Genomic DNA, 26,615 nt, shown 5'->3' with positions numbered 1-26,615 from the left:
GCACATTCATTCCTGATACAGCCTGGATCTATTTGGCCTGGAAAGCGTTAGCTAATGCTATCTTTTTCTGCATGGCAGTGGGAAGCATTGGCTTTCTTTTAAAAAAATAAGTTTTTTTCAAGAGACTGCTGCACTCTGAACGGAAAGGCTCGTTCTGCAGAAAGACATGGATGTTGATCGGATCACCTCTCCGGCTATGTTTTCAAGATGCCACAGGCATGACTATGTACCATTCCACCTTATATGAAACAGAACAACTCATCTGTGACATCACAGAAGGACTGCCGAGAATCATCCAGCCCTCTGACTGCTACCCCATGCTGTTCTCCCATGTGGGCACTAATGATACTGTAAGGTATGACCCCGAGCAGATCAAAAGTGACTACAGGGCTCTGGGTGTGAGGGTGAAGGAGCTGGAGGTGCAGCTGATGTTCTCATCGATCCTTCCGGTCCCAGGCAGAGACAGACACATCCTGAAGGTGGATGCATGGCTGTGCTCACCAGGAGGGCCTCAACCACAGGATGCTGTTCTGAGAAGAAGGATTGCTGAGTAGAGATGGGGTCCACCTATCAAGGAAGGAGAAAGTATCTTTGGATAGAGACTGGCTAACCTAGTGAGGTGGGCTTTAAACTAGGTTCTACAGAGACAGGAGACAAAAGCCCACAGGTAAGTCCAAACCATGGAGACCTGTGAAGGGTCAGAATCTGGTGGGGAACATGGGCAATCATAACAAAGGAGAGACAAGAGGGAATATAGAAGGGAAATCTAACAAACACCTTAGATGTTAGTATATTAATGCAAGAAGTGTGGCGAATAAACAGGAAGAACTAGAAATACTAGAGAATAAAGACAATTTTGACATAATTGGCATCACAGAGACATGGGATAATTCACATGACTGGAATATTGGTATAGAAAGGTACAGCTTGTCCAGGAAGGACAGGCATGGGGACAAGGGAGGAGTTGCTTTGTATACCAACGATATAGTCATCTGCACTGAAGCTGAGCTAGAGGTGGAAGGCAGACCTGTGAAAAGTCTCTGGGCAAAGAAAAAAAACAAGGGTGATGTCATGGTCGAGGTTTAGTGTGGAGTCAGACCACCTAACCTGAAAGAAGCACAGGAGGTGGGGGTGATGGGGGACTTCAACAATCCAAACACCTATTAGGAAAATAACACAGCGGGGCACAGATTATCCCACAAGTTTGAAGACAACTTTTTATTGCAGGCGGTGGAGAAAAAGACTAGAGGAGAAGCTGTTCAGATTCTCACAAATACGGAGGAACTGGTTGAAAATTTGAAGGTGAAAGGCAGCTTGCGTGAAAGTGATCATGAAATGCGGAGTTCCTGATTCTAAGGAATGGTAGAAGGGAAAACAGTAGAATAAAGACAGTGGATTTCAAGAAGACTGACTTCAGCAGTCTTGGTAGGTAAGGTCCCAGGGAAAGCAAGTCTAAAGGGAAAAAGAGTTCAGGAGAGATGGCAGTTTTTTTAAAGAGACTTTAGTGAGGGCACAACGGCCAACTATCCCAATGTGCGTAGGAAAGGCAGTGTGATAAGAGACCACCTGGCTTAACCAGGACATCTTCAATGACCTGACACTCCAAAAGGAGGCATACAAAAAGTGGAAACCAGGTCAAATTACGAAGGATGACTATTTAAAAAAAAAAAAAAAAACCAACACAAGCATATAGACACAAAAATCAGAAAGGCCAAGTCATAAGAGGAGATTAAACTAGCTATGAACATCAGGTTAACAAGAAAACTTTTTACAAATACATAAGAAGCAAGAGGAAGACCAACGGACAGGGTAGGCCCATTACTCGATGAGAAAGGAAAAACAATGACAAAAAATGCAGCAACGGCCAAATTGTTAAATGCCTTTTTTGTTTTGGTTTTCACCAAAAAGGTTAGCAGCGATCGAAGGACTAAGTCTATGGCTACGCTACCGCCTAAGTTGGCGAGACTTATGTCCCTCAAGGATGTGAATATTCTACCCCCCGAGCGACAGATGTTACGCCAGCATAAAAGATACCGTGCACAGCATTATGTCGGCGGGAGAGCGTCTTCCACCACATGCACTGTAAGTGTAGCCATGCCCCAACATCGTGAATATCAGTTTAGGCAGGGTAGGATGTGAGGCTAAAATAGAGAAATATCAGGCTAAGAATTATGTAGACAAGTTAGATGGCTTCAAATCGGCAGGCCCTGATGAAATACATCCTAGAATACTTAAGGAACAGGTTGTTCTAAAAAGGAAGGTGATAAATTGTTCTCCTTAGCCATTGAGGACAGGTCAAGAAGTAATGGGCTTACACTGCACCAAGGAAGATTTTCGTTACACATTAGGAAAAACTTCCAAACTATAAAGGTTGTTAAGCAGTGGAACAAACTACCAAGGGCGGTTGTGGAATCTCCATCACTGGAGGCTTTTAAGAACAACTTAGACAAACACTTGTCAGGGATGGTCTAGATAATACTCTTAGTCCTGCCTCAGTGTAGGGGACTGAACTAGATGATCTCTCAAGGTCCCATCCAGTCCGACATTGTGATGATTCTTCTACACAAGAGCATGGATTCATACAACGGTGCTAGAATATTTCTAGGTACTACCTACATCCAATTCATAAACTTAGCTCCAGGGACCCGTCTCTTTAAGGCCTCGTCTACACCTACCGGGAGATCCACGTGTGGTGACAGACGCATCGGCGGTCAATTTAGCGGGACTTAGACCCACTAATATCGACCGCAGCTTGCTCTCCCATCGACTCCTGTACTCCACCTGAACGAGAAGCACAAGGGGAGTCGACGGGAGAGCATTTCCAGTCGACATCGCGTAGCGTGGACCTCACGGTAAGTAGATCTAAGTACGGCGACTTCAGCTACGTTATTCACGTAGCTGAAGTTGTGTACCTTAGATGGATCTCCCCCTGTAGTGCAGACAAGGCCATTGGTACTTATGTGGTATCCTTTACCATAGTATCAGAGTTCCTCATAATCTATAATATATTTATCTTCACACCACCTCTGAGAGGCAGGTCAGTACTATTATCCCCATTGTACAGATGGGAAATTGAGGTACACAGAGGCTAAGGGGCAGATTTTTTAAAAATATTTAGTCATCTAACTCCCATAGGGAGCTAAATACCTTGAAAAAAAATCTTGCCCTAAGTGACTTACCTAAGGTCCATGGTGTAGCAGGGGTATCTGGGTCTCCCATGTACTTTGCTCGATCCCCTAACCACTGGGATATTTTTCCTTTCAAGGCCTAGCCTTGGCTGATCATGGAAGCCACACACTGCACAAGTGTAAATGACAACACAATGAGCAAAGCAGTGGGGAAGCGAGGCCCCAGGAGTTGACACGTTTTAGGATCCAAGCTATGGTCTCTGTCTGTAAAGCACTTTGCAGAGCCCAAAGGAAAAGCAGGGTAACACCCAGACCATTTTTATTTCTGCTGCCATGAGTGAGCTCACGAGAAGCCCAATGGCCTCTCCAAGTCTTGGAGTGACAGATATTCAGCTTCTTTCAACCCCAGCCCTTTAATCAGCAGCACGTATTTTTGGTGATGGGTGGGGAATAATGGTTTTATCATTTCCTGCTATTGTGGCGCACGGGTTTTTATTTTTTTAGCAGCCTGCTTCGTTTTTCAGAGACCTTGCTTGGCCTAACCACCCTTTCCTAACATTTCTATTCATAGCGTTCAGTTCGAATTTCCACCCACAAGTGCTTTTCAACCGGACTAAGCATCTGTCATCTAGACCTACGCTACTCAAAGTGGTGGTCTGCGGACCGGTACCAGTGCAGGCCCGCGAGCCAGCGGCTGCCGGTCTACGCACACATTGGGGGAAAAGTTTTGCCAGTCCCCCACATCAGATAACTTGAGAAACACGGATCTAAAACACACGTGAAAGTTCCCCCAGTGCTGAGCTAATGAACACCACTGACAGAAGGGGGAGTGTGGGGGACAGAAACTGCTCAGTACTAAGGTAGAAAAGCCAGTTAGGATCTTCAGTTAGGGATCATGTCAAAAGTTCTGAACATAATAAAACCACAACTCTTGAGTTTCTATCTCCCGTGTTAAAGACCTTCCTCCCAACAAGCCAGCTCAAAGCTCTAATGAACTAACATGGGCATATTGCTTAAGAGGAGTTGATAATGCGCAAATCCTTCACAGGCATGAACTAAACTATTACCAGGCATCCAGCCCCAAACCAGATTTTAAAGAGTGGCTTGGTCATTATAACATCCACATTTAAGACTGAATAATGCTGCTTCTTGTTCCCAGCAACAGTTCCCGCTGCAGCTGATGAAATTTGGTTATTTTACTGGGTTGCACATCTTGCTGCAAGCCACTTCATTGAAAAGCCAAATGAAAATCTCTACTGCTAGTCCGACGACTCCATATTCGTGAGGCGGGAGCTGCTGCGCCTCTCAGAGCCGCCGGCATGATTCTGATGAAACAGAGCAGTGCAAAAACAAGGTGTAGCTCCGGGAAAGTTAACAGACCCACCCCAGCAAAATTGGGCCCCCACCACCCAGTTTCTAAAGTGACTGGCGTCTCAAATTTTTGAATGCTTAGCTTGACTAACCTTACAGGAGCCAGATTTTTGGAAAGTGCTGAGCCTCCACACCCCTTTAAGGCATCGGACGTCGGGCACTCAAAACTTGAAGCCCCCAAAATCACTCGTCACTTCTGAAAACTTAAGCCAACATCTTTTTTGAGACCGTGAAAATACTTTGCATGTTTAAGGCCAAATTCTAACGTAAGATTCTTTCATGGGCACCGAGTACCTTTCACCCAGACACGTCAACCTCTGTACTAACACATCTTCACTACACCTTTATGAAGTAGGTGAGTACCACTATCCCCATGCTCCAGATCAAGAAGCTGAGGTATGAAATCGCCCAAATTAGCACAAAAGCCAGGAAAACCCCTCGTTCTAGCCACTGGACCATGATTTCCTCCCAGCGCCATTTAGCGCCACAAATATTGTGAACGGGGAGCGATTCGGCCACCTTTGGCTTAAAGAAGTGACAGAATGCAATTTAGCACAAAGTCTCTTCCCCAAAGAATGTGTAACTAGACACGGGGAGGCATGCCAGGGAGGAAGCAATGGGACGTCTTCCAAATAAACCCACAAAACAACCACCATGGCACGAACATGATGTTTGCTGCCATCACATTGTACGCTCTGTGTTATACCCCTTTCCCTCCTCCTCCATCTGCCTTGTCTATTTAGACTGTAAGCTGTTTGGGGCAGAGACAGTCTGCTACCCTGTATTTGTGCAGTGCCTAGCAAAATGGGGGCCCAGTTTTAGTGAATGCTCAGGCATCACTGTAATAAGCATGATTAGTAATACACTTCCGAGACTTATAAATCACAGGCCTGACCCTCAGCTGATATAAATCGGCTTAACTCCAGTAACTTTAGTGGGATTACAGCGATTTACACCACCTAGAGATCTGGCCCAGTATTTCTTACGAGGCTTCCCAAAAGTTTTCAGTGCTCTGTTACAGCTTTGCAGCCTAGAACAGAGATGGCTTTTTAAGTTTATCTATATCTTACATATTTGACTAATTTACACTGAATTCCACAGTGGAGAAACAGACCCACACACAACTTTCTCAACATACCGTACCGCAAACTGCTTCCCACTCATTGCCATTCTCCCGCGGAGGCCCTGCTGAGGATCTAACATAAAACAACAAGGATTTTTTTTTTTTTTTGCACCTTTCCATTTCCAAATCATTCAGCCTAGATTCCCATGAGAGTTTATTAAAAGCCCTAAACATAGAGACATTCGCTGTGCTAATACAATTGCGATACAACTGTTTGTTTGTACGTCTCTGATAGCTAGTCCCAAGGAAAGAAAAATAAATTATGTCACTTTGTTTTGTGTCTGCTTAGAGCCAAAATTAGACCTTTTTTTTAAAATCAGGAACTGGACCAGATTCAGAAGAACAACACACGTCTGAAGGCGGAGAATGTACCATAATGTTCTGTTATCCCCTAGCCGAAGACATAATGGGCAGTGGATATTTCATTTGTCTTTTCAGTTGTCTGATTAGATCCAAAATACAAGAATAATAATGTAATGCCTTTTGGACCCAAATTGAAAGAGTAATAGGAGGCCATATGTCCAACCAATTAATAACCCTTTTCAGCTGTGGAAATTATTAAACATTCAGATCACAGGCCAAATAAATCCCTGGTTTCTTTAGAGTAGGAATGTACAGTGTCTCCAAGTAGGTTTTATCTCTCAGGGGGTGATCATGCTAAAAAGAGCAGGGGAGGCACGTTCAAATGGGACCTGCAAGGGATTCAACTATTTCTTATTTTTAGGCATACTCCACAGTTGAAGCTCATGAAAAAGCATGTAATGCTTCAAAGGATAATTCCAGATAAAATGGCCTGCAAACCTAGGGGGGACAGGTAGGAGAAAAAGCGAGATATTTACTGTTTGTGGCCTTGGATTTAAAGTCAAGGTAAAATACATTTAACACTAGCCAGAGGGCAAAAGTTTGCTTTGAAAGAATCAGCCGGTGTAAAAGTCCGTGTCGCTCCACTGAAGTCCACAGAGCTTTGCCAGCTTTTTCCCCAGCTGAGAATCTGACCCTAATTTTGCTTTCCATCAGTGGAGTTGTTCCGGATTTAAGGCAGTGTGACCAAGAACAGTCTCCTTGGATTCCGATCTCCATTTCGTTCTCTGGTGTTGCCTCCCGGAGCATTTGAGCCAAAGAGGGACGGACAAGCATTTTTACAACGAGAGTTTTAAATGGTTCTGACAAGGTTTTAGTTCTGCAGCAATAAGAAAATCAAAATTATTTCTAACAAATCCCCCAAGTCTCAGGGAGATGTGAGGCACGTATGGCATCGCATTTTACTGGCAACGTAGGAGGTGCTACAAAGAGATTTTCTTATCGGAACATTCCCTTGTCTCTGTACAATCTCCACAGAAATCTTCCGTCACCGCACAAAGACCAGAAAATTCCTCTTTCTGTGATTTTGGTTCAGTGATATCACACTTTAAGGGGTTCTGGAAATGTGCCAATATCAATCTCTGCTTCTGTTAACAGATTCAGGGCCCTGGTTCAGCTCTCAATTAAACCAGACTTCAGTGCACTTAACACCCAATTTACACTAGGGAAAGCCAGAAAATGGACCCAAATTCTCACATGTGCACGAACGTTGGAATTTTGGTCGGATTCCAGCTGTGGGTGCAATAAGAATACGCGGTATAAACAAAGCACAATTTTCAACCGGGGGGGCCGTAGGACAGCGTCCAGCCCAACACTTAAGCATCGCGAATACCCACTTTCTGCACCAGTCAGCGTATCCATCACCCTCTGGGAGCTGGTTGCTGAGGACACCCCTCTCACTCCATGCAACACTGCCCCGTAGTGATCTTTGGAGGCACTTTAATTGGGGCACCCTCAGTTAAAACGGAAAGGGGTCGCTGGCAAGACACTTTGTGACATGCCCTTGACTCGGGAGCTCACATCTCCCTTTTCTGAAACAGCCTGAATCTCTTGGCCTTTTGAGCACACACGTGTGTTTTCTTAGACTCCTGGGGAGTTTGAGGAGAGAAAGTTCCATGATTTCGGGATGGGAAGAGGATTTGGTCCTGCAATTAATTTGATCTGATTGATTTAGGGATAGAGTTAAACATGGATGTGGCTCTTTTAATTGATGTACAAGCCCCTAGAACTGATGGGTAGAGCGTAAGCTCTTTGAGGCAGGAAATATGCCTTCTTCCACCCCCGACCGCTCCCCATCTTCTCCCACTTTACTTTTTGCTTGGGTATCTCAGACTATAAGGTGATGTCTCAGTTGTGGCTCAGTAGCCCTGACTGATTAATAGCAGTTCTGAGCACTCGACAAAGGCTTTATTTTATGCAACTCTCATTCTGGGTGAGTTGCACCAAGTTCTGCGTAGCCTCCCCCAGCGTCTCTTTCGTGTTGCAGACCTTCATGCCGATGCCCATCTACTACGATCCTGGACTTCTCTCATGCATTAAAGATGATCAGGCCAAGTCAGTACCTGGATGGAGCTAGTGGATCCCCATGTCTGCAGAGAATGGTGCTAGCCAGCGTCATGCGGTTGATGGTACCATCTTTGTATATGTGGCATGTACCAGAGATTCTAAGTACTTTTAGGAACTAAGGATTCCATGAAACTTTTCACAGCAGTAGCAGGCATTAGTTCTGGATCCTGGCCAAATTCCAGGTTGGGTAAGTTTCCCCCCGCAACCTAAGCTGCGCTGTAGTGTCCTGATAAAAACATTGCTGTTTCATCTTACTGCTGGATGCAGTGATCCCTCTGCATTCCAGAATGTGCAGAACCTAGGGCCCCATTTGGAGAAAAGATACTGGATAATGGGCTTAAATTCTCCTCCCACTTACACTGGTGTAAATCAGGAGTAATTTACCTGAAGTCAATGGAGCCATGTTGGTGGGTTGCATGGGTAGCTGAGAAACTGAGGCCCAGAGGGGCTAAGTGACTTGTCTGATGTTACAAAGGTAGTCTGCAGCCGAGCAGGAAACTGAACCCAGGTGTCCTGAGTCCTATATTAGCATCCTAACCGCTGGAGCATCCTTCCTCTCTAGAATGCTCAGCTGAACTCCTGTGAAAACAACACAGCACTGCCCTGCCTCACAGGATGGGGTGAAGAGAATCAGACCCTTTGTGCTATACTGATCAGAGTGTAATTACACTGAAACTCTCCCCGCTTCCTTGACACAAAGTGGCGTTGTGTAACAACAGAGGATCATTCTCAACAAACTCTGACTGATTTACCCTCACGTCGCAACTGCAGCGTGCCAGAAAATTTCATTCATTTGTAGAAAATCGTGGAGTGCCCAGGATTCCAAATATATACACCGCACATAAGCAACTGTTTGCAGGAGCAAAGCCATCTGGCTAACACTTGGAGTATAGGCCATTAGGAAATGGAACTTACCATAGCTGAAGTCTCTTTTCAGTAGGCTTCATATTCAGACAGAAGCTTGCCATTAGAATTCACATATTAACCTCACATTTAAAAGGATCCTTAAGATTACTTAAAATCATCTTACAGAGCAGCTTTCAACTACAGGGACCCAGAAGCATTTTAAATACCCGGGATTTGATTCGCTTCTCACTTACACCAGCATTTACATCCAATTCTTGTTTCACTTTACCTCGCCACTGTGGCCCCAATTCTGCAATGCAAGCTGCACAGGCAGATGGGGGATCTGCATAGAGCACAATGCAGGATGGAGGCCTTCGACTGTAACTTTTTAGGGGAAGGGACCTTATCTGATAGATATGCGTATGGTGTCTAGCGTACTGTGGCCCGGTAGGTAATTCCACCGTGCAAACAGTCAGACGCCACCAACGTAGCTCGCTGACTTCAACGTTTCCCTGTGCTCCCTCTTCTGTCTGTACCCAAGTGCTGTCTCTCTTCATTTGTCCGGCACCTAGCACAAGGTCCCAATCCATGACTCAGGTTCCTAGGTGCTACCACAATACAAACAACTGATGTATAGTAGCAGAGGATCTGGCCCAAAGTCAGCAGAATGGAACAAGTACCCTGGAATAGCGCTGCTCTAGCTTTCTACCTATGCTCCATGTTGTTCATAAGAAGAGGGGAGCAGCCAAAGTACTTGACAGCAGCTCTCTTTGAACAACACAGCATGATCCACCACCCCACACCACACAGTGAGAAAGCAGCTTTAGTGATCCAGACCATTAGGGATTAAGTGCTATTGCATAAACACACAACATCAGTTACTTCTCTACAGCAGTTGCCAAATCCCTCTTTTCGGATGCATGGAAAAATCTAGGTTAGCTATCCAGTTGCATCTGCAGGAAGGCAGCTGCACTGTCAGTAATGTTGCCATTTCAAATGTTCCTAGCTAAAAGCAGAGGTCCAACTACAATACACATGACACAGATTTCAGTCATTCCTTCTTATTCTTCCCTATACAATTAGGCAGGGCCGTACCGAGCCCTGAACAGAGCTGGGCCAGTCAGAAACTGAATTGAGGTCAAATTCACCTGCTCTTTAAAATGTGGTGACAAACCTAAAATTGGCCAAAGGAGTCACAATGCTTTTAGAAGATTTTTTTTTGGGGGGGGGGCAAGATTCCAGGCTAATTGAGGGTGTGGGAAAGAGGAGAGGAAATTCGGGAAAGGTAGTGTCTGATTTATAAGCAAATCACACTAAACTCAGTGGTGTCACAGGATTTTGACCCGAAACCAGATGCTGTGTTGTTTTCACAGGAGTTCAGCGGAGCATTCTAGAGAGGAAGGATGCTCCAGCGGTTAGGATGCTAATATAGGACTCAGGACACCTGGGTTCAATTCCCTGCTCGGCTGCAGATTACCTTTGTAACATCAGACAAGTCACTCAGCCCCTCTGGGCCTCAGTTTCTCAGCTATCAAATTGGGGAGACCAGCACTGCCCTGCCTCACAGGATGGGGTGAGGATGAATACATTAAAGATTAAGAGGAGTTTGGATGCTTGGTCCTGCTTTGAGCAGGGGGGTTGGACTAGATGATCTCCTGAGGTCCCTTCCAACCCTGATATTCTATGATTCTATGATACTACATTAACGGGGAGCCAGATAACGATCTACAGAATTGTGGGGTTCAGCTCCAACCCAAAATTCAAGGCAAAACATGGGGTACAAACCCATGCAAAGTGAAAGCATAAGGAAACGTTGCACTAACCCCTGAAAGGCACCGAGCCTCAAGTTCTATTTATCTAGAGCTGCCGTCATTGCAGGTAACCACTAAGAGACTCTCTGATCCGATCCTCTCCTTAAGAGCAATGTTTGAAATGGACAGGCTGCCATCAGAATCCTCGCATGGCAATATCCGATGTGCTACCACAGTCCCTTTCATATGAGCAACCTCACAAACTCCTCCTTGCTGCGGGCTGAAGGATGGAGCCACAACGAAGACTGCACATGGCCCGATGCAAGAAAAATACACACAACGTATGTTGAGGAATAAACAGCTGCTCCCTTCTGTGCTAATTGGCAAGAGCCACTAAGGGCTCGGTGGATTCGTACGGTCATCTCCAAGGGGGCCCCTCATGGAATCCCACCATTAGAATAATACATACAATTCCACAGGCTGGAAAATAAGTAGTCGGAGAGATTTTTGGATGCACAAACGACCTCAGCAAGCGCTCTGCTGTCTTTGCACGAGCTGTGTTACTTAAAAGCAGCACTACAGCCAGAGACTCCTAATAGACTTGGCAGGGTTTAAAAGCTTGAGACGGCAAGAGCTTACAATGGGGAGGGCCCGGGTCTGGACATGGACAGGCTTCGGTAGTGAACGGCTAAAGGCTGCTTTGATTGAAAGTAACACATACGTCAGCAGAACCTGGAAGTTAAGTCACGGCAACAGGCAAGGTTCAGTGTGAATCCATGTGGAGCCCAAATGGAAAGAAAATGAAGTCACCATGCTCCAGTCAGTCAATCTGGGATCTTCACTGTTCCACACTTAAAGGGACACTGACCAGATAAGTCTCAAAATTTAGCTTCTGTACAGTTTTTTGACACCCTCAGAATAAACATTTTCAGGCAATTTATACAGAAAGATTTAAAAGTTTCCTTTCAGCACTGGAACCTCAAACACAACAACTCTGTGCTGGTGCACAGCTGCCAGAAAGTGAACTGACTGGAAAGTGCAGGGCAGTGTATATTAGCTACCGGTTCCCCCTAGACACTCAGCCAGTTCCTCTCTTTTTTCCGAGACTTTACCATGCAGCAACAATGCAGAGAAAACAAAGAATGTTGGTGAGACACTGCTGTCTAGTGGACAGTGCACTGGACTGGGACTCAGGAGAACTGGGTTCGTTCCCAGCTCTGCCCCTGACCTGCTGTGTGCCCCTGACCAAATCACTTCATCTCGCTCTGCCTGTTTCCCCACCTACCCTTTCTCTCTCTTATCTATTTAGACTGTTAGCTCTTCAGGGCAGGGAAGGATTCTTACCATGTGCAACACCTAGCTTGATAGGGGCCAATCTTGGTCAGCCTCTCTAGACTATCATAACATTATTAATACCACCCTTGCTTAGGCAAAAACTCCCAATGCTTTGCTTGAGTAAAGTTGCAGGATCAGGCCCAAAGAGTGAAAGTGACCGATCTAGTTTCACTGCCCAAATTAAGTGACGTGCAAAGATTTAAAAAAAAAAAAAAAACAATGAAAAATTAATTAGAAACTTTGCAATATATACATCTTGGGTGTTTATTAATTATCTATGGTAATAATAATTTCCATTAATAGTCTAAGGTGTTATTAGAAAAGCACAGGCAAAAATACATATGTATGGCTTATTAATGCACTGCCTTGCATATTGTGGAATCATGCAAACTTGTGCAAAAACATTACTGTCATTTAACAGAGCAGCATTTACTATAGATTTGTACAGTGCCTAGCACAATGGGGACACAACCTCTGTGAGCTACTGCAAAAGCAGTAATATTTAATACTAAATAAGGAGCGTTGAGTGATCACGTTTTGCACCCTTGTGGAAGTAAGAACACACAGTGCACAGCAGGGAAGAATGACACCGATGACTGTTAACCTCCTTTGAAGCTCTGATGCCCCTGTGCATCAGCTATTGTAAAAGCAAATGCTTCTGCCCGCACTTCAAACTTTTCATCCTCATTGACCATGCTACTCCTGGCAGGAAATAGCTCCGAAGTGATTTAAGATGGTGCAACAATCACTAAACGTGATCATTTTAATATCACGATTAAACCTGAGAGCTGATCCTGCAACCCTTACTCACACACGTAACCCTCTTTTGAGCAGTCCTTCCCGACTTCCTTTGCCTCGCTGCTGGCTCTCCCTGCTCCCGTCTTGCGTTTGTCCCTGTTCCCCACTGCTTCTCAGGTGTTCACCCTGTTAGGATATTAAGAGCCTGATTCTGAACTCATCTGGTGTAATTATATTCACGACAACTGCATTATTCCTGGTTGATACCAGTAAAAGCTAAGGGAGCATTCAGACTTAAAAACCCCCTTGCCATTAGTTAAATATTTAGGGGTTTTCCAAAACAGCCTTAAGGATTTAGGCACTGAATTTATTGCAGATCAATGGGAGTTGACTACCTGACTCTCGAAAGTCACTTCTTCAAGGTACACCGGCCCTTTAATTGGAAAGCAGGCTACAAACCATTTGAAATTTTAGAAACCTCCTAAAATGCAAGAGCTCATATCCCCAGTGTATTTTCTCCATATTATTAGAATAACTGGTAGTCAAGTTCAAAAGGCAGCTGGCTTCCAAGTCACCAAGCCAGAAAGAGCTATAATTCCTACTCACTGTAATTTCTCCCTGTGATTATAACAGTGGTTGACTGAGCCAATGCATGGAATGTCAGCAAATGATTTCACTCAAGGACAGCAAAGATACAGCAAGAAGTAGAGTCCTCTTAAAAAGAAGAACCGCCTCAGCTGAAATGCGTGTGGGGGCTGGACTGGATAGTTTCAGTTCTCGTCAGGATATGAAATAGGCCAGGTTTATCAGACGGGCAATAAATAGATGTAATTAATCATAATGCGTCAGAAAAAAATAAGTGTGCCAATAAACAGGGTGAAATCATACCCCTGTTTGAAATCAATGGCAAATTCCCCAATGACTTCAACGGAGCCAGGATTTCACCAATCAAGATCAATAGGCGTTTGGCAAGGAATCCTTTGAGCTGATACAGAATCTTCTCAAGACGACCCTTGTTCTCAGTGAGTAGTACCTTATTCCATAAGTAATCCCATGACTGTTGTGTCGTAAGGTCCCACTCAATCTCTGGGGGTACAATTAGGCCCAAAGTACTTTGCAAACAATGGGCTGGATTCTGATGTTTGTACATTCAGAGTAACTTCAATCAAGTCAGTGGAGTTACTTCCAGGTACCCACCCTGGGAACTGAGATCAGACCCTGAAGTGTTAATTGCATCTGCTTCCATTTTGCAGATGGGTGAACCAAGGCCCACAGAATCCTCAGATGGTTTCATTTGTCACAGTGAAGTCATCAGAGCTATGACACATTCCAGCAGCTGATGATCTGGGCCATACACAATGAGTGACTTGCTCCCGATCCATAATGAATCAGTAGCTGAAGTGGGAATACAACGCTGGAGTCCTGACTCCTTCCTGTAAATACTAGACCAGTGGTTCACAACCAGGAGTATGGGGCCCACTGGCGGGCCACGAGCCAGTTTCAGGGGGGCCACCAAGCAGGGCCAGCAGGGTAGAAACTCAAAGCCCCCATGCATAGGGCTGAAGCCGAGGACCCTGAGCCCCACTACGCAGGGCTGAAGCCGAAGCCTGAGCAACGTAGCTTCATGGAAGCCCCTGGCAATTGCCGTGCTTGCTACCCCCTAATGGCGGCCCTGGCTTTTATGTGCAGAAAACCAGTTATTGTGGCACAGGTGGGCTGTGGCGTTTTTACAGCATGTCGCAGGGGCGTGAGGGCTCAGAAAGAGAAAGGTTGAGAACCTCTGTAACTAGACTATGCTGGAACCATTCATCCAAACTCAAGGACAGATGAAGAGCACCTGAATGCTATTTGGTAGCATTTGAAAAAAACAGTAATCCAAACCTCGACATGGGTAAACGCCCCCCATAATGTGCCTGTTTTGCCTTTGTTTCCTCACAGGACTAACATATTCCACAAAACAACAGGGGTGCAGCCAGAAAAAGGATTGTGCAAAGAGCATCTTTTTATGCCACCGACCTGCTCCATGAGTGCATGCAAATCATACCACATTATGCTTTCCCATCTATTCACCCTGGAGAGTGAACACAGCTAGGGGAGAGCAAGCAGTATTCTACTCTGCCTTACAACACCCGCGGTGGACTCGTCATGAATCTTTCCTGCTGAAGATGTCAGAGGCAAGAGGATCGCAGCCAGACTGTCAGAGCCCACAGGATAGGTCTGCAGGACCAAAAGCTAGAAAAAGACATCTTTGACTTTCACACTGAGCAAACAGGGCTCTGGGAGAAGGAAGAATTATGGAACCCTGCAGTGGTTTTTGTAAAGTCTGCCTTCAGCGTACTGTATGGCAGAAAGGAAAGGGCCATTTCAGAGATCATTGCGATTAACCATTCTTCTTCCTTTCTACTGACCAGCGGAGGAGTTGAGATGTAGAGAACTGGAGCCAGATCCTCAGCTGGTATAAATCAATGGAGATAAACCAATTTATTCCAGTGGAGGATCTGGTCCTTAGTGCCGAGACACTATAGTAAAGAGTGCATTAAGAAATGAGAACAGAAATCTATGAGAAGACAGTACAGCCTGGAAACAATGCATGATATTTTTGAACTTGTCTGTGCTTCACTTGTACGTGCTTCATGTGAAAGAAAAAGGGACATCATCCAAATAAATTTGAGAGGAGAGGAAACTTAAGTTCAGTGAAACCAAACCAAACACAGCGTGAAATCCTGGCCCCACTGACATCAAAGGCAGAACAACCTCTGACATCACTGGAACCAGGATTTCATCCACAGTTTTTACAAAACCCAAAACCAGTAGAAATGTTTCCAAGATTTTTTTTTTTTTAATTCCACTGGAACACACAAACACACGCACTCTTGCAATGTTTGCAATGGATACACTTCAGCCTTGGGGTACCCTAAGTGCAGGAGAACTTGAAAGTGAACTTGACATGTGAAACTGACCGATCCGTTTTCTCGGCCAAAGCTGTTGGATAGGTATAAAAGGAAACAAACAGCGTAAGTGGCAAACAGTGAATTAGACTTCCAAAATTATTTCATTCTGAATCATCTTGGATGCTGTTTATAGCATAAGTAAGGATATTTAGATGATCTTTAATCTAGTCTGGGCCTCTTGAGGAAGGGATTTCCAAAGGAAGGTAAAGCAGTTACACACCCAACTCAGTGAAATTTAGTGGGTGGCTAATTTTCTTAGGCTTCTTAAAAAAATTTCCAGGCTCAATGCTTGAAATAAACAGATACAATTATTGCATGGTATTTACAGACTGAAATGTGTTTGCAATATTATAAATCTGGTTTATTAAACATAATCCAATTTAAAAAGAAATCTTGAAATGAACAATGGCTCCCACCTGCTTTGGAAAAAAAAAAAAAAAAATCAAAGACCACCCACAGGGAGGATGTTCATGAGGGCAGCAATTCCATGCTTCCTTGTGGAGAAAACTTTATGCGAATGTATAATTTTGCTGAGACGAGAACAGCTGAAGCAAACCAGCATCTACAAAGCTTTGAAGTGTGGTAAGATTATTCATCCTTTTTTCCACTGTTCAGCTCCAGTGGCTTAAGTCTGCCAATTAGAAATGTCTCCCTAGCCTGAAGCTGTGTGAAAATATTAGTGCAGGGACAGAAATGATGCAACATCAGCCATTCTTTCAAATGTGGCCATTGATTTTGGGTGCGCAACTCGAGATACCTCAGGAGGAAGGACGGCATAGCGGAAAGGACACTGGCTTGGGCTCAATACACAGCTCAGCCAAAGATTTCCTGGCCACGGGCATGTCACTTAATCTACACTGTGCATTAGCTTCCCATCTGTAAAATAGAGATAATACTTCCCTACCTCACAGGGTGTTATCCGCATAATATATATAATGAGCATCAGTGACTGTGAGGCACTCAGATACTACACTGATGAGGGTTATATAAATACATGGATGTAATAGAATAGGGACTTACGTTTCAGAAATATCGCTCCCCTTCACTTCTACACAACTGTAGGTTTGGGGCTTTTCTGAAATATCAGAGCCTAAGTATCTCAAGTTGGGCCCACAAAATCAGCAGCCACTTTTGGGGAAAAAATATTTTTAAATAACTACTCAAGCTAGAAGTGCTATTTAACATTTGTGTTATTACATGAACAGTCCATTTAACAATCTAAATGCAAATGCTATTTTCTACCCACCTTCGTTTAGCGAGATATAAAACAAGCAATAATGTGGACAAGGTAAATCAAGTGCTCTCATAATACAGGTGAATCTAAAGTCAACAAATATGAACCTTAAAAGGAAACACCATTTTATACACTGTATAATTACCCTGTGGAACTCATTGCCGTAAGGTATCATCGAGGCCAAGAGCTTAACAGGATTCAGAAAAGAATTAGGCATTTATATGTACGAAAACATCCACAGCTGCTTTAGATAGGATAAAAATATATACAAGATATAAGCCTGTATACTTCACAGCTTAAGTCACCACACTTAGGTTTCGGAAGAAACTTGCCCATGGGCAAGTTATTTCAAAACTCACAGTGGCAGCATTTCGTGCACCTTCTTTGAAGCATCTGGTTCTGACTATGGTTAGCGACAAAATGCTAGGCCTGATAGACCAGGGGGTCTCATCCAGTTTGGCAATTCCTGTGTTCTATGTATGGCATTTCCAACATATTAGCTCCTTGGGATCTAAATTCTTTGGGGATCAGGAATTTGGTTTTTTGCTTACTGTGTTTTTACCTCTGGTGCGTGCGACTATGCAAAATAAAAGCTATGTCCAGATTCTGTTCTCTGTCTCCCCGCCAGTCTGAAGGAAGGCAGTGCCATCAATCAGCGAGCACTATGGTCACCCCTGCCCATCTGGTGACTTTCTTGGCCGTTTTCCTTAGGCAGAAAGGGAAGTCAGGCATACTGAAAGTCCATGTTTCGCTTTGGTGCATGGGGAACAGACAAGACAATGAGGACGATTTTCAAAGGCATAAATGGTGCCCGCTTCTCATTTGTGCCTTTGAAAATCATCCTTGATATAAGTAGTTATAATATCTTATCATTACTGCCAGTAATCATCTTCACACCCTGGCTGCTCTGCCCAGGTCGGTCCCCTCAAGCCCATCCTTTCAGTGCCCCCACGTCAACACAGCTTTGTAAACCATCACCCCATCCCAGCCCTCGTTTCCTCCTGCTTTCGCCCTTTGTCCCCATTTCTTACTCTTGTTTCTGTGTCTGCTTCCATGAAGCCAAGAACACCCTTCTCCTTTCCTCACACCAAATGGTCCACCTCCACTCTGCCACGTGCACTAGGCATAAGCACCGTTCACTACCAATGTTACGACTACATGTTCCTTACACCCTGAAATGGCAGGGAAGACTTGCTTCTGGAGACAGGGAAGCGTGACTGCAGTTTTTGCTCGGTTTAACTAACGGGTTGCTTAGGATCTAATGGAGCACCTATCCCTGGGTCTATACTCAGGGAAAGGAAAAGAACCACCCACCCCTCTTCAGTGTGGGGGCATTCCTGGCCTAGAGACGGAGCAGCCGGTAACCACAACAGAGACAGTCTCACATTTTATTAGAAGACCCATGAGAAGGATTTAGAAACAGCTGGTGTTCCCCTACCCCAATCCCTTTCCCTCCACCCATCCATGACCCTCCACCATAGTACGCAGATTCATAGATATTTAGGTCAGAAGGGACCATTATGATCATCTAGTCTGACCTCCTGCACAACGCAGGCCACAGAATTTCACCCACCACTCCTGCAAAAAACCTCACACCTGTATCTGAGCTATTGAAGTCCTCAAATCGTAGTTTAAAGACTTCAAGGAGCAGAGAATCCTCCAGGAAGTGACCCGTGCCCCATGCTACAGAGGAAGGCGAAAAACCTCCAGGGCCTCTTCCAATCGGCCCTGGAGGAAAATTCCTTCCCGACCCCAAATATGGCAATCAGCTAAACCCTGAGCACGTGGGCAAGATTCACCAGCCAGATACTACAGAAAATTCTTTCTTGGGTAACTCGGATCCCACCCCATCTAATATCCCATCACAGGCCATTGGGCCTATTTACCATGAATATTTAATTACCAAAACCCTGTTATCCCATCAGACCATCTCCTCCATAAACTTATCGAGTTTAATCTTAAAGCCAGATAGATCTTTTGCCCCCACTGCTTCCCTTGGAAGGCTATTCCAAAACTTCACTCCTCTGATGGTTAGAAACCTTCGTCGAATTTCAAGTGTAAACTTCCCGGTGGCCAGTTTATATCCATTTGTTCTTGTGTCCACAATGGTACTGAGCTTAAATCATTCCTCTCCCTCTCCGGTATTTATCCCTGTGATATATTTAGAGAGAGCAATCCTACCTCCCCTCAATCTTCTTTTAGTTAGGCTAAACAAGCCAAGCTCCTTGAGTCTCCTTTCATAAGACAAGTTTTCCATTCCTCAGATCATCCTAGTAGCCCTTCTCTGTACCTGTTCCAGTTTGAATTCATCCTTCTTAAACATGGGAGACCAGACCTGCACACAGTATTCCAGGTGAGGTCTCACCAGTGCCTTGTATAACGGTACTAAAACCTCCTTCTGCCTACTGGAAATACCTCTCCTGACACATCCCAAGACCGCATTAGCTTTTCTCACGGCCATATCACATTGGCGGCTCATAGTCATCCTATGATCAACCAATACTCCAAGGTCCTTTTCCTCCTCCATTACTTCTAATTGACGCGTCCCTAGCTTATAACTAAAATTCTTGTTATTAATCCCTAAATGCATGACCTTACACTTCTCACTATTAAATTTCATCCTATTACTATTACTCCAGTTTACAAGGTCATCCAGATCCTCCTGTAGGATATCCCTGTCCTTCTCTAAATTGGCAATACCTCCCAGCTTTGTATCATCCGCAAACTTTATTAGCACACTCCCGCTTTTTGTGCCAAGGTCGGTAATAAAAAGATTAAATAAGATTCTTCCCAAAACCGATCCTTGAGGAACTCCACCGGTAACCTCCCTCCAGCGTGACAGTTCACCTTTCAGTAGGAACCCGTTGTAGTCTCCCCTTTAACCAATTCCTTATCCACCTTTCAATTTTCCTATTGATCCCCCAGCAGTCCTGCTTCCCAGAGACTGCAGCTAGCCACAGGGCAGTCAATGAGTGTGTTGCCTCAGTAACAATCAGGCATGTTTCTTTGATCTTTACAGTTACGGCTCTATCAAAGTCAATTTAAAGCATATTAAACAAAAGGAGAGGGGAGGGGTGAGAAAAGGAGGTAATGAGGAGAACCACAGAGGCTGAAGATGGGACAGGCCTACCAGGTCACACCACGTACACCCAGCCTTTCACACTGAACACTCCCCCCCTCGAGCTGCATAACAGGAGAGGCCACCATAATGGAGATGCATGTACAGGGGTACGTGAAAGAAAGAACAGGAAAGATCAGGCTCATGTCTGAACCCCACTTTGTGCCAGACCGGTTTGAGGATCTATTTATATACAATTACATATTTTGTTGAAGATGCTGGCTTCTTGCCCCATTCAAGGCTTGAATGGAGAAGGTTATGAATGGAGCCTTAGGCTGCATTTCTCCAAACCCATATTCCACAATGCTCTCATTGTCAAAGAGGAGAATTTGGGTGAAAAGCTTTGTCTAACGACAATAACGTTACTTTGCCATGCTGACATGTTCCCTTAATTTTTCCTCCAGATGAGCAGCATTACCTATATATGTTACTCCTGGGGTTAGTGCAGAGCTCTGGGAATCAGGACACCTGGGTTCTATTGCCAGCTCTGGCCCCAACTCACTGTATGACAAGGACTATGTAGGAACAAGTCACTTGGGGGGTGGATAGGATTTCCACTGCACTAGGGCAGCCAACTCCTACTGCAAGTCAACAGGAGATGGCACTAACTCCAATTCATGCCTTTGAAACTCTCCTCCTCATCTTCTCTGTGTCAGTTTTCCCATCTGCAAAATGGATCTAATACCAAATAACTCTTAGCTACCCCCAAACATATGTTCTTTCTGGTACTTACATGGACCCCAATACTGTAGTATTGATCACCTCACAACCTTTAATATATTTACCCTCACACTACTTCTATGAGATGGTGGAAAAGGCGATCATCCTCACTTTACAGATGGGCAACTGATCCACAGAGAGACTAAGGCCAGATCCTCAAAGGTATTTAAGCTCCAAACTTCCACTGGTTTCAATGGAAGTTAGGAACCTACATACCTTCAAGGGCCAGGGCCTAAAGTGACACGTCCAAGGTCACACAGAAGTCTGTAGCCTCCCAAGTCCTAGGCTAGTGCCCTAATCATACGACCATCCTTCATCCAGGGAGAGGATTAATTAATGACATGAAAAACAGCAGATTAAAAAAAAATTACCCTTTAAAAAGTTAATTTCCTTACCTGTGTTACCAAGGCCTCATCAGGTCAGCAAAACTGAAGAGAGTTCGATAAATGTAACGTCCGCCATGTAGCGCAGTTTGGGCAACGAGAATAAGACTAATAATGCTAGTTAGCCCTGCTCCAGCATGTTTCACTCGTGGATCTCCAAGCACTTTACTGAAAGGGTTGTATTTTCCCAACAGGAGAAATGGAAGTCCAGAGGGGTGAAGTGGCTGGCCAATGTTAGGGGAAGAGCTGGGAATAGAACCCAAGCCTCGTGATTCCCAGGCCAATGCTATACTCACTGGACCATCACTACCTGTTAGTACAACCCATCTAGTCAGTGTTTCTAGTGAACGATTACACAGCTGGTAAGCCGTGACTACTGCTTCTCATGCTGACCGGTATCATCTCATTGTTAATTTATGCTCCCCTTTCTGTCTATGATCAGTATCCATCTGTTGTTTGTTGCCTTCTACTTGGACTGTAACTTACTCAGGGCAGGGGCTCTCTTTTGCTTTTGTGTTTGTACAATACCTAGGACCATTGCACCCTGGTCTGTGATTGGGGCACACAGGTATTGTCACAACGCAAATTAATTACAATAATGGTCAGTTTCGCTTTCTGGTTCTCAAATTAACTCAGGGCTTCTCTGTTTGGGTTGCAAACATGGCAGGGGAAGGTTTAAATCCAGACAAGAAAGCTGTTTTCACTGAAACTGAGTGAAGATGAGGGTTGGAGGGGAAGGATGGTTTTGTGGTTAAAAGGACAGCTGGGCTGTATTCCAAGTTCTGCTACTAACTTCTTGCATGCCCTTGGGCAGCAGGGGGGTACTCTGAACCAACACCGCCCACTGGCTGACTTCCCACTACGAAACTTTTTTTAAAGAATGCTCATGATAGGGGAAAAGGAATGGGTTTATAGGTTCTATATGAAAAGAAGTGCTTGGGCAGCTATTGTGGGACTCAAGAGACCCCGGTTCAATTCCTGGCTCTGCCACAGACCTCCTGCGTGGCCTTGGGCAAGACACTTAGTCTTGCAGTACCTCAGACCACCATTACAAGAATGGAGATAATACCACTTCCCTACCGCAATATCCTAGCATTTCACAATCTTTAATGTCACAGGGGCCCACACTGGCACCTAAGATCATCGTTTTTCAGCCAGTAGTGGACCCTCTACCAGCATGCACTCACTGTCACAGGCAGCGTTGATCTCATTCATAAGTTTGGATGCAGAATCCTCTTTCCCTTGCTAAAAAAAAAAATTTTTGTTCTGAGGGGCCAGAATTCTGGCAACATAGAAGACCTATGCTAGCACAGGGGTTCTCAACCTTACTCTTGCTGAGGCCCACCCCAATCTGCTTTAAAAACTCCACAGCCCGCCTGTGCCACAACAACTGGTTTTCTGCATATAAAAGCCAAGGCCGGCGTTAGGGGGTGGCAAGCAGGGTAATTGCCTGGGGACGCCCAGGAAGCTACGTTGCTCCGGCTTCGGCCCCATGCAATGGGACTTTGGCTTTCTGCCCTGGGCCCCAGTGAGTCTCACGCCGGCCCTGCTTAGCAGACCCCCTGAAACCTGCTTGCAGCCCCCAAGGCCGCTGCTCTAGCAGATGTCACAGCAGTAACCAGCAGAGGCAGTACCGAAGAGCTTGCAAAGCAAACAGTGCTCACATAGGACAACAGACTGCAGGATGTCCTATGGCAGTTCACAAGCTCATCACTTGAACTGAGCTATATTTTACGTTTTTTCTCAGCTAGAACAACATAAATATGAAAGATTTGTGTAAAGAATTATTGGGGCAGATCCTCAGCTAATGCAAATTGTCACAGGTACCAAGAACTTCAGCCATTTAGACCAGCTGAGGATCTGGCCTAGAGACTTTAGTCAGTTTCACTTCCTGATTCTCACACACTAATATTGTGGCATAATTCCAAAAACCAGAAAGATAATGTTTAATTATTTGGGGGGAGCGGGGTGTATTTCAATTGAATTTTTAAAATCAGTTAACAAAACCTCGGGCCAAAAATTTTGAAACTTGGATGCTTAAAGCGAGGCACTTACATTTAGGCACCTAAGAAAGAAGTCTGATTTTGAGAGGTGCACCGTACATGTAATTTGCATTGACTCATTGTGCCTCGTCAGTATGATCAGCCTCTACCTCCCGTGAGGACTAAAATATTTACCCCAAAAGGCCCATGTGAAGTGTCCCCATAGTATACTTATACAGCACAGCACCTCACGCCCAAGAATGACAAAACACTTTAGAAACAATACACCAATTAAGCCTCACAACACCCTTGTGAAGATGTTGTTATAGCAACTACACAGATAGGGAGACTGAGGCACAGAAAGGCTAAGATCTGACCCTGCAGCCAGTGACATCAATGACAAAATTCCCATTGAAAATTCCTCAAGGTTCCACAGTCAGCCTGGGTGTAATACTATCCTCATGGAAGTCCATAACCCATTGACTTGAAGGCTAGATGATCCAACCAGGAATAGAACCCTGGAGTCCTGTATTCCACTTCCCAGCCCTGAGAGGGTGTTTGCCCAAGGGGTAGAGGAGGGAACAGAACTCAGGAGACCCAACTCCCAGTCCCCCACTCTAGCCGATAAATGACACACACACTGGGAGGCAAATACCCTGCTATTTTCCATAAATTATGTTCCCCGCTTATAGATATGGTTTGTTCAAAAGAGCAAAGGGAACCTCTCCCCTCCCCCGCCCAACTCCCCAGGGAATACATATCTCTATCTTACTGATCATTGTGGTGCCTCCAGCCAGGGCAGCCTTGGTTCCTTGGAAGAAGTCATCAGCAGAGATCATTCCCTGGTCTGGCATCTGGAAGCGGGTATGGACATCAATTCCACCAGGGATCACCATCCGGCCATGAGCTTCAATGGTTTTCACTCCCCCTGGCACAATCAGATTCTCTCCAATTTGCCTGGGTAAACAGGTGTCAATCAGTAAGCGAGTTACAAATGTTACACCACATGAATATAATGAGAAACGTGTCTCAAGCGAGCGACATGGTCTGGATACAATACCCTTTAACAGGTGCCAATGATACAGCACAACAGAGCAATAGCAATACGTGGCCTCGGTACACTTCTGTGAAGCTGGCGTTCAGTGTATCACATTTTCTTTATTTTCTGTCTCGTCAAAATCCCACTGGAGTCAGTAGGAGTCTTGAAATTGACTTCAGAGGGAGTTGAACTGGGCCCAGTGCAATAATTCATTCTGGGATGGAACGGTGATTTTTAGATTTTCATGTTGCTTGGAAAGGACTGCAAGAATTTCTGCATGTAGCCTATCTACTTTATTTCACACTAAAACATATGTACAGCAACCACAAAAATAAACCTGCACATATGCTAGTTACCAAGTTCCTGATGAGACCCCAAAGCCCGTCAGTCTGGGTTTCGCAAGGATTTATTTTTAAACACCGAACTGTGGATGGTACATCACAATTAATTAGGTGTCTTTCACTTGCTCCTCCAACTTCTAGCCCTGATTAAGAAAGCAGATGTGCTGAGTATATAGCCAGAACAAGCAAAATTCCTGGTTTGTAACCTTTGGCCAGTCCATTTTTCCCTATGAGTTTTATTCCAAGGAAATGTGTAATACATTTAATGTGCCAGAATTGCATGCGTAAGGACTAAAAACCTAAAGGTGAGCCTGAAAGAGGCCTGATCCAATGCCCCCTGAAGTCAATGGAAGTCTTTAATGGGAAGATTTGAAAGAGATTTGGATTGGGCTTCAAGTCAGTTTGCTAGGCTCTGGATTGAGAATTTCCTAGGCCTCAATGCAGCAAGGTACTTGAACACATGACCAGCATAAATTAAGCATGCGAGTAGTCCCACTGAACTCAAATCATTCAAGCACTTAAGTACCTCGTTAGACCAGAGCTTTAATGACTATGTTAATTGGAACGTATAGTACTTTTTTATTATTATTTAAACACCTTGGTTTTAGATCCCTCCAGTCAAGCACCCCACTATGCATTACATATTCATTTCTTTCTGCATTCTACAAGACTGAGTTATTCTTGCAGTTCTGCAGTGCATTTACATTACATTTGCTAGTTTCAATCACATCATTGCATCAGGCTGCACTCACTTTATCAACCCATCTTCCATGTAAATGTCTGCATAGAAAGACTGGTCATCATTAACTATTTTACCACCCTTGATCAAAAGACGATCGCTCTGAAACAAAAAAAAACAAGGAACAATAATAATTAGGCTGTAAGAAAACTGACAGTTTGCAGCATCCGTTCACAGATAAAAGAGGAGAGGGAAACAAGCTTTGCATTATTCAAAGGGCATGTCAAAAAACAAGTCAATTACAGTACTTTCAACTGAAAAGATAAAGTACCATTTCATCTGCAAGTCCTTTCATCACTCTAATGATCCAAGAGCAAGCGATATTCTCTATTTAAAAGAAGTTTGGTTATGAGGCCTGTTTGTTTGCTTTAACTACCCCAACAACCAATTAAACCAAAATCGTTCACCCACCTACCACAAAAGTACTAAACACCATTTCTCAAAAAGCAGATTGTGGTTTTTAACCACGTCTCTTATTTTTAACCTTGTTGCAGGCGTAACTTCCTAAATCCACCCATCCTAAAGTCACTACTTGGCTAATTGAGTCACACTTGCAGTCAGAGAAATTGACCAAAAGTCTGTTGCCATGGGATACACAACACAAACAAATCCATTTTGTCCAAGTCTAGCAAGGTTTCAGTTCAGTGGATCTTTTACTGTGTTTCTACACAGCTACTGCATAATCTAATGAAAATAAGCACACATTAGCAAATTAACTTAAAGATAGGATTTAAGAAGCCATGTTATTAAACCTCCCTCAAATTAGATTGCTGTTTGGTAGAAACAGAAAGGTAATGCCAATGAGGCAGCTTTCAAGCCATTCCTTCTAGATATTCGCTTAGGTTACATAGCTCCTTTGCAGCTACGGTAAGTGAAAAACAAATGCATCATTTTGTAGTACTCGTGCACAATATCAAAACACATACTCTAAAGATCTTTAGGTGAGAAGGAACGTGGGCCATTAGCATTGTATTCATCCTCTTTCCCCACAACACTAAGTGCACATATATTTAATACTGAATTCAAAGTGCACATGTATCATGCAGCACTAAATTTAAACCTCACAAGTTACACCTTACCTCTCAGAAATGTATTTGCACATCTTCTGAAAAGAAACTGCTAAAACTTGCCCCGTTTCCTTTGTACAGAATCAATGACATTTCATAACCCAAGGCCTGACATACTATTGTCCATAGAGGAAATCCAAGGCTGATTTAAAAGAGGGAAAAGTGCATGACTTTAACATGTAGATGCACAGACCATAAAATTAGAACACATGTTTTCAGAGGCATTATTTATTACTATTATAGAGGTAGTCAGGAGCCATAGTCAGAATTGGGGCTGCACTGTGCTAGGAACTATGCAGGCATATAGAAAATGGCAGTACCT

General features: G+C 44.3%; 1 protein-coding gene across 7 annotated transcripts in view; it reads right to left on the bottom strand.

Annotated features, from left to right (window-relative positions):
• The window catches only part of DPYSL2 (dihydropyrimidinase like 2), a 91,996-nt gene that overhangs the window by 43,739 nt on the left and 21,642 nt on the right, over positions 1 to 26,615 (bottom strand). For 6 of the 7 annotated variants that reach the window (XM_073324853.2, XM_073324854.2, XM_073324855.2 and 3 more), the window contains exons 2-3: positions 25,240 to 25,328; positions 23,880 to 24,064 (exon numbers count right to left, since the gene is read on the bottom strand). In XM_073324853.2, coding sequence (XP_073180954.1) covers positions 23,880 to 24,064; positions 25,240 to 25,328 — 274 coding nt within the window. Of the gene's footprint in view, positions 1 to 23,879; positions 24,065 to 25,239; positions 25,329 to 26,305; positions 26,380 to 26,615 lie in introns of those variants that run through there. The other variant, XM_073324857.2, reaches the window with a different exon arrangement.

The sequence above is a fragment of the Lepidochelys kempii genome, chromosome 26 (assembly GCF_965140285.1).
Source record: "Lepidochelys kempii isolate rLepKem1 chromosome 26, rLepKem1.hap1, whole genome shotgun sequence".
NCBI classification, from domain to species: Eukaryota; Metazoa; Chordata; order Testudines; family Cheloniidae; genus Lepidochelys; species Lepidochelys kempii.
The sequence above is the reverse complement of the archived record's forward strand: the minus strand, read 5'-3'. Positions and strand labels throughout refer to the sequence as shown.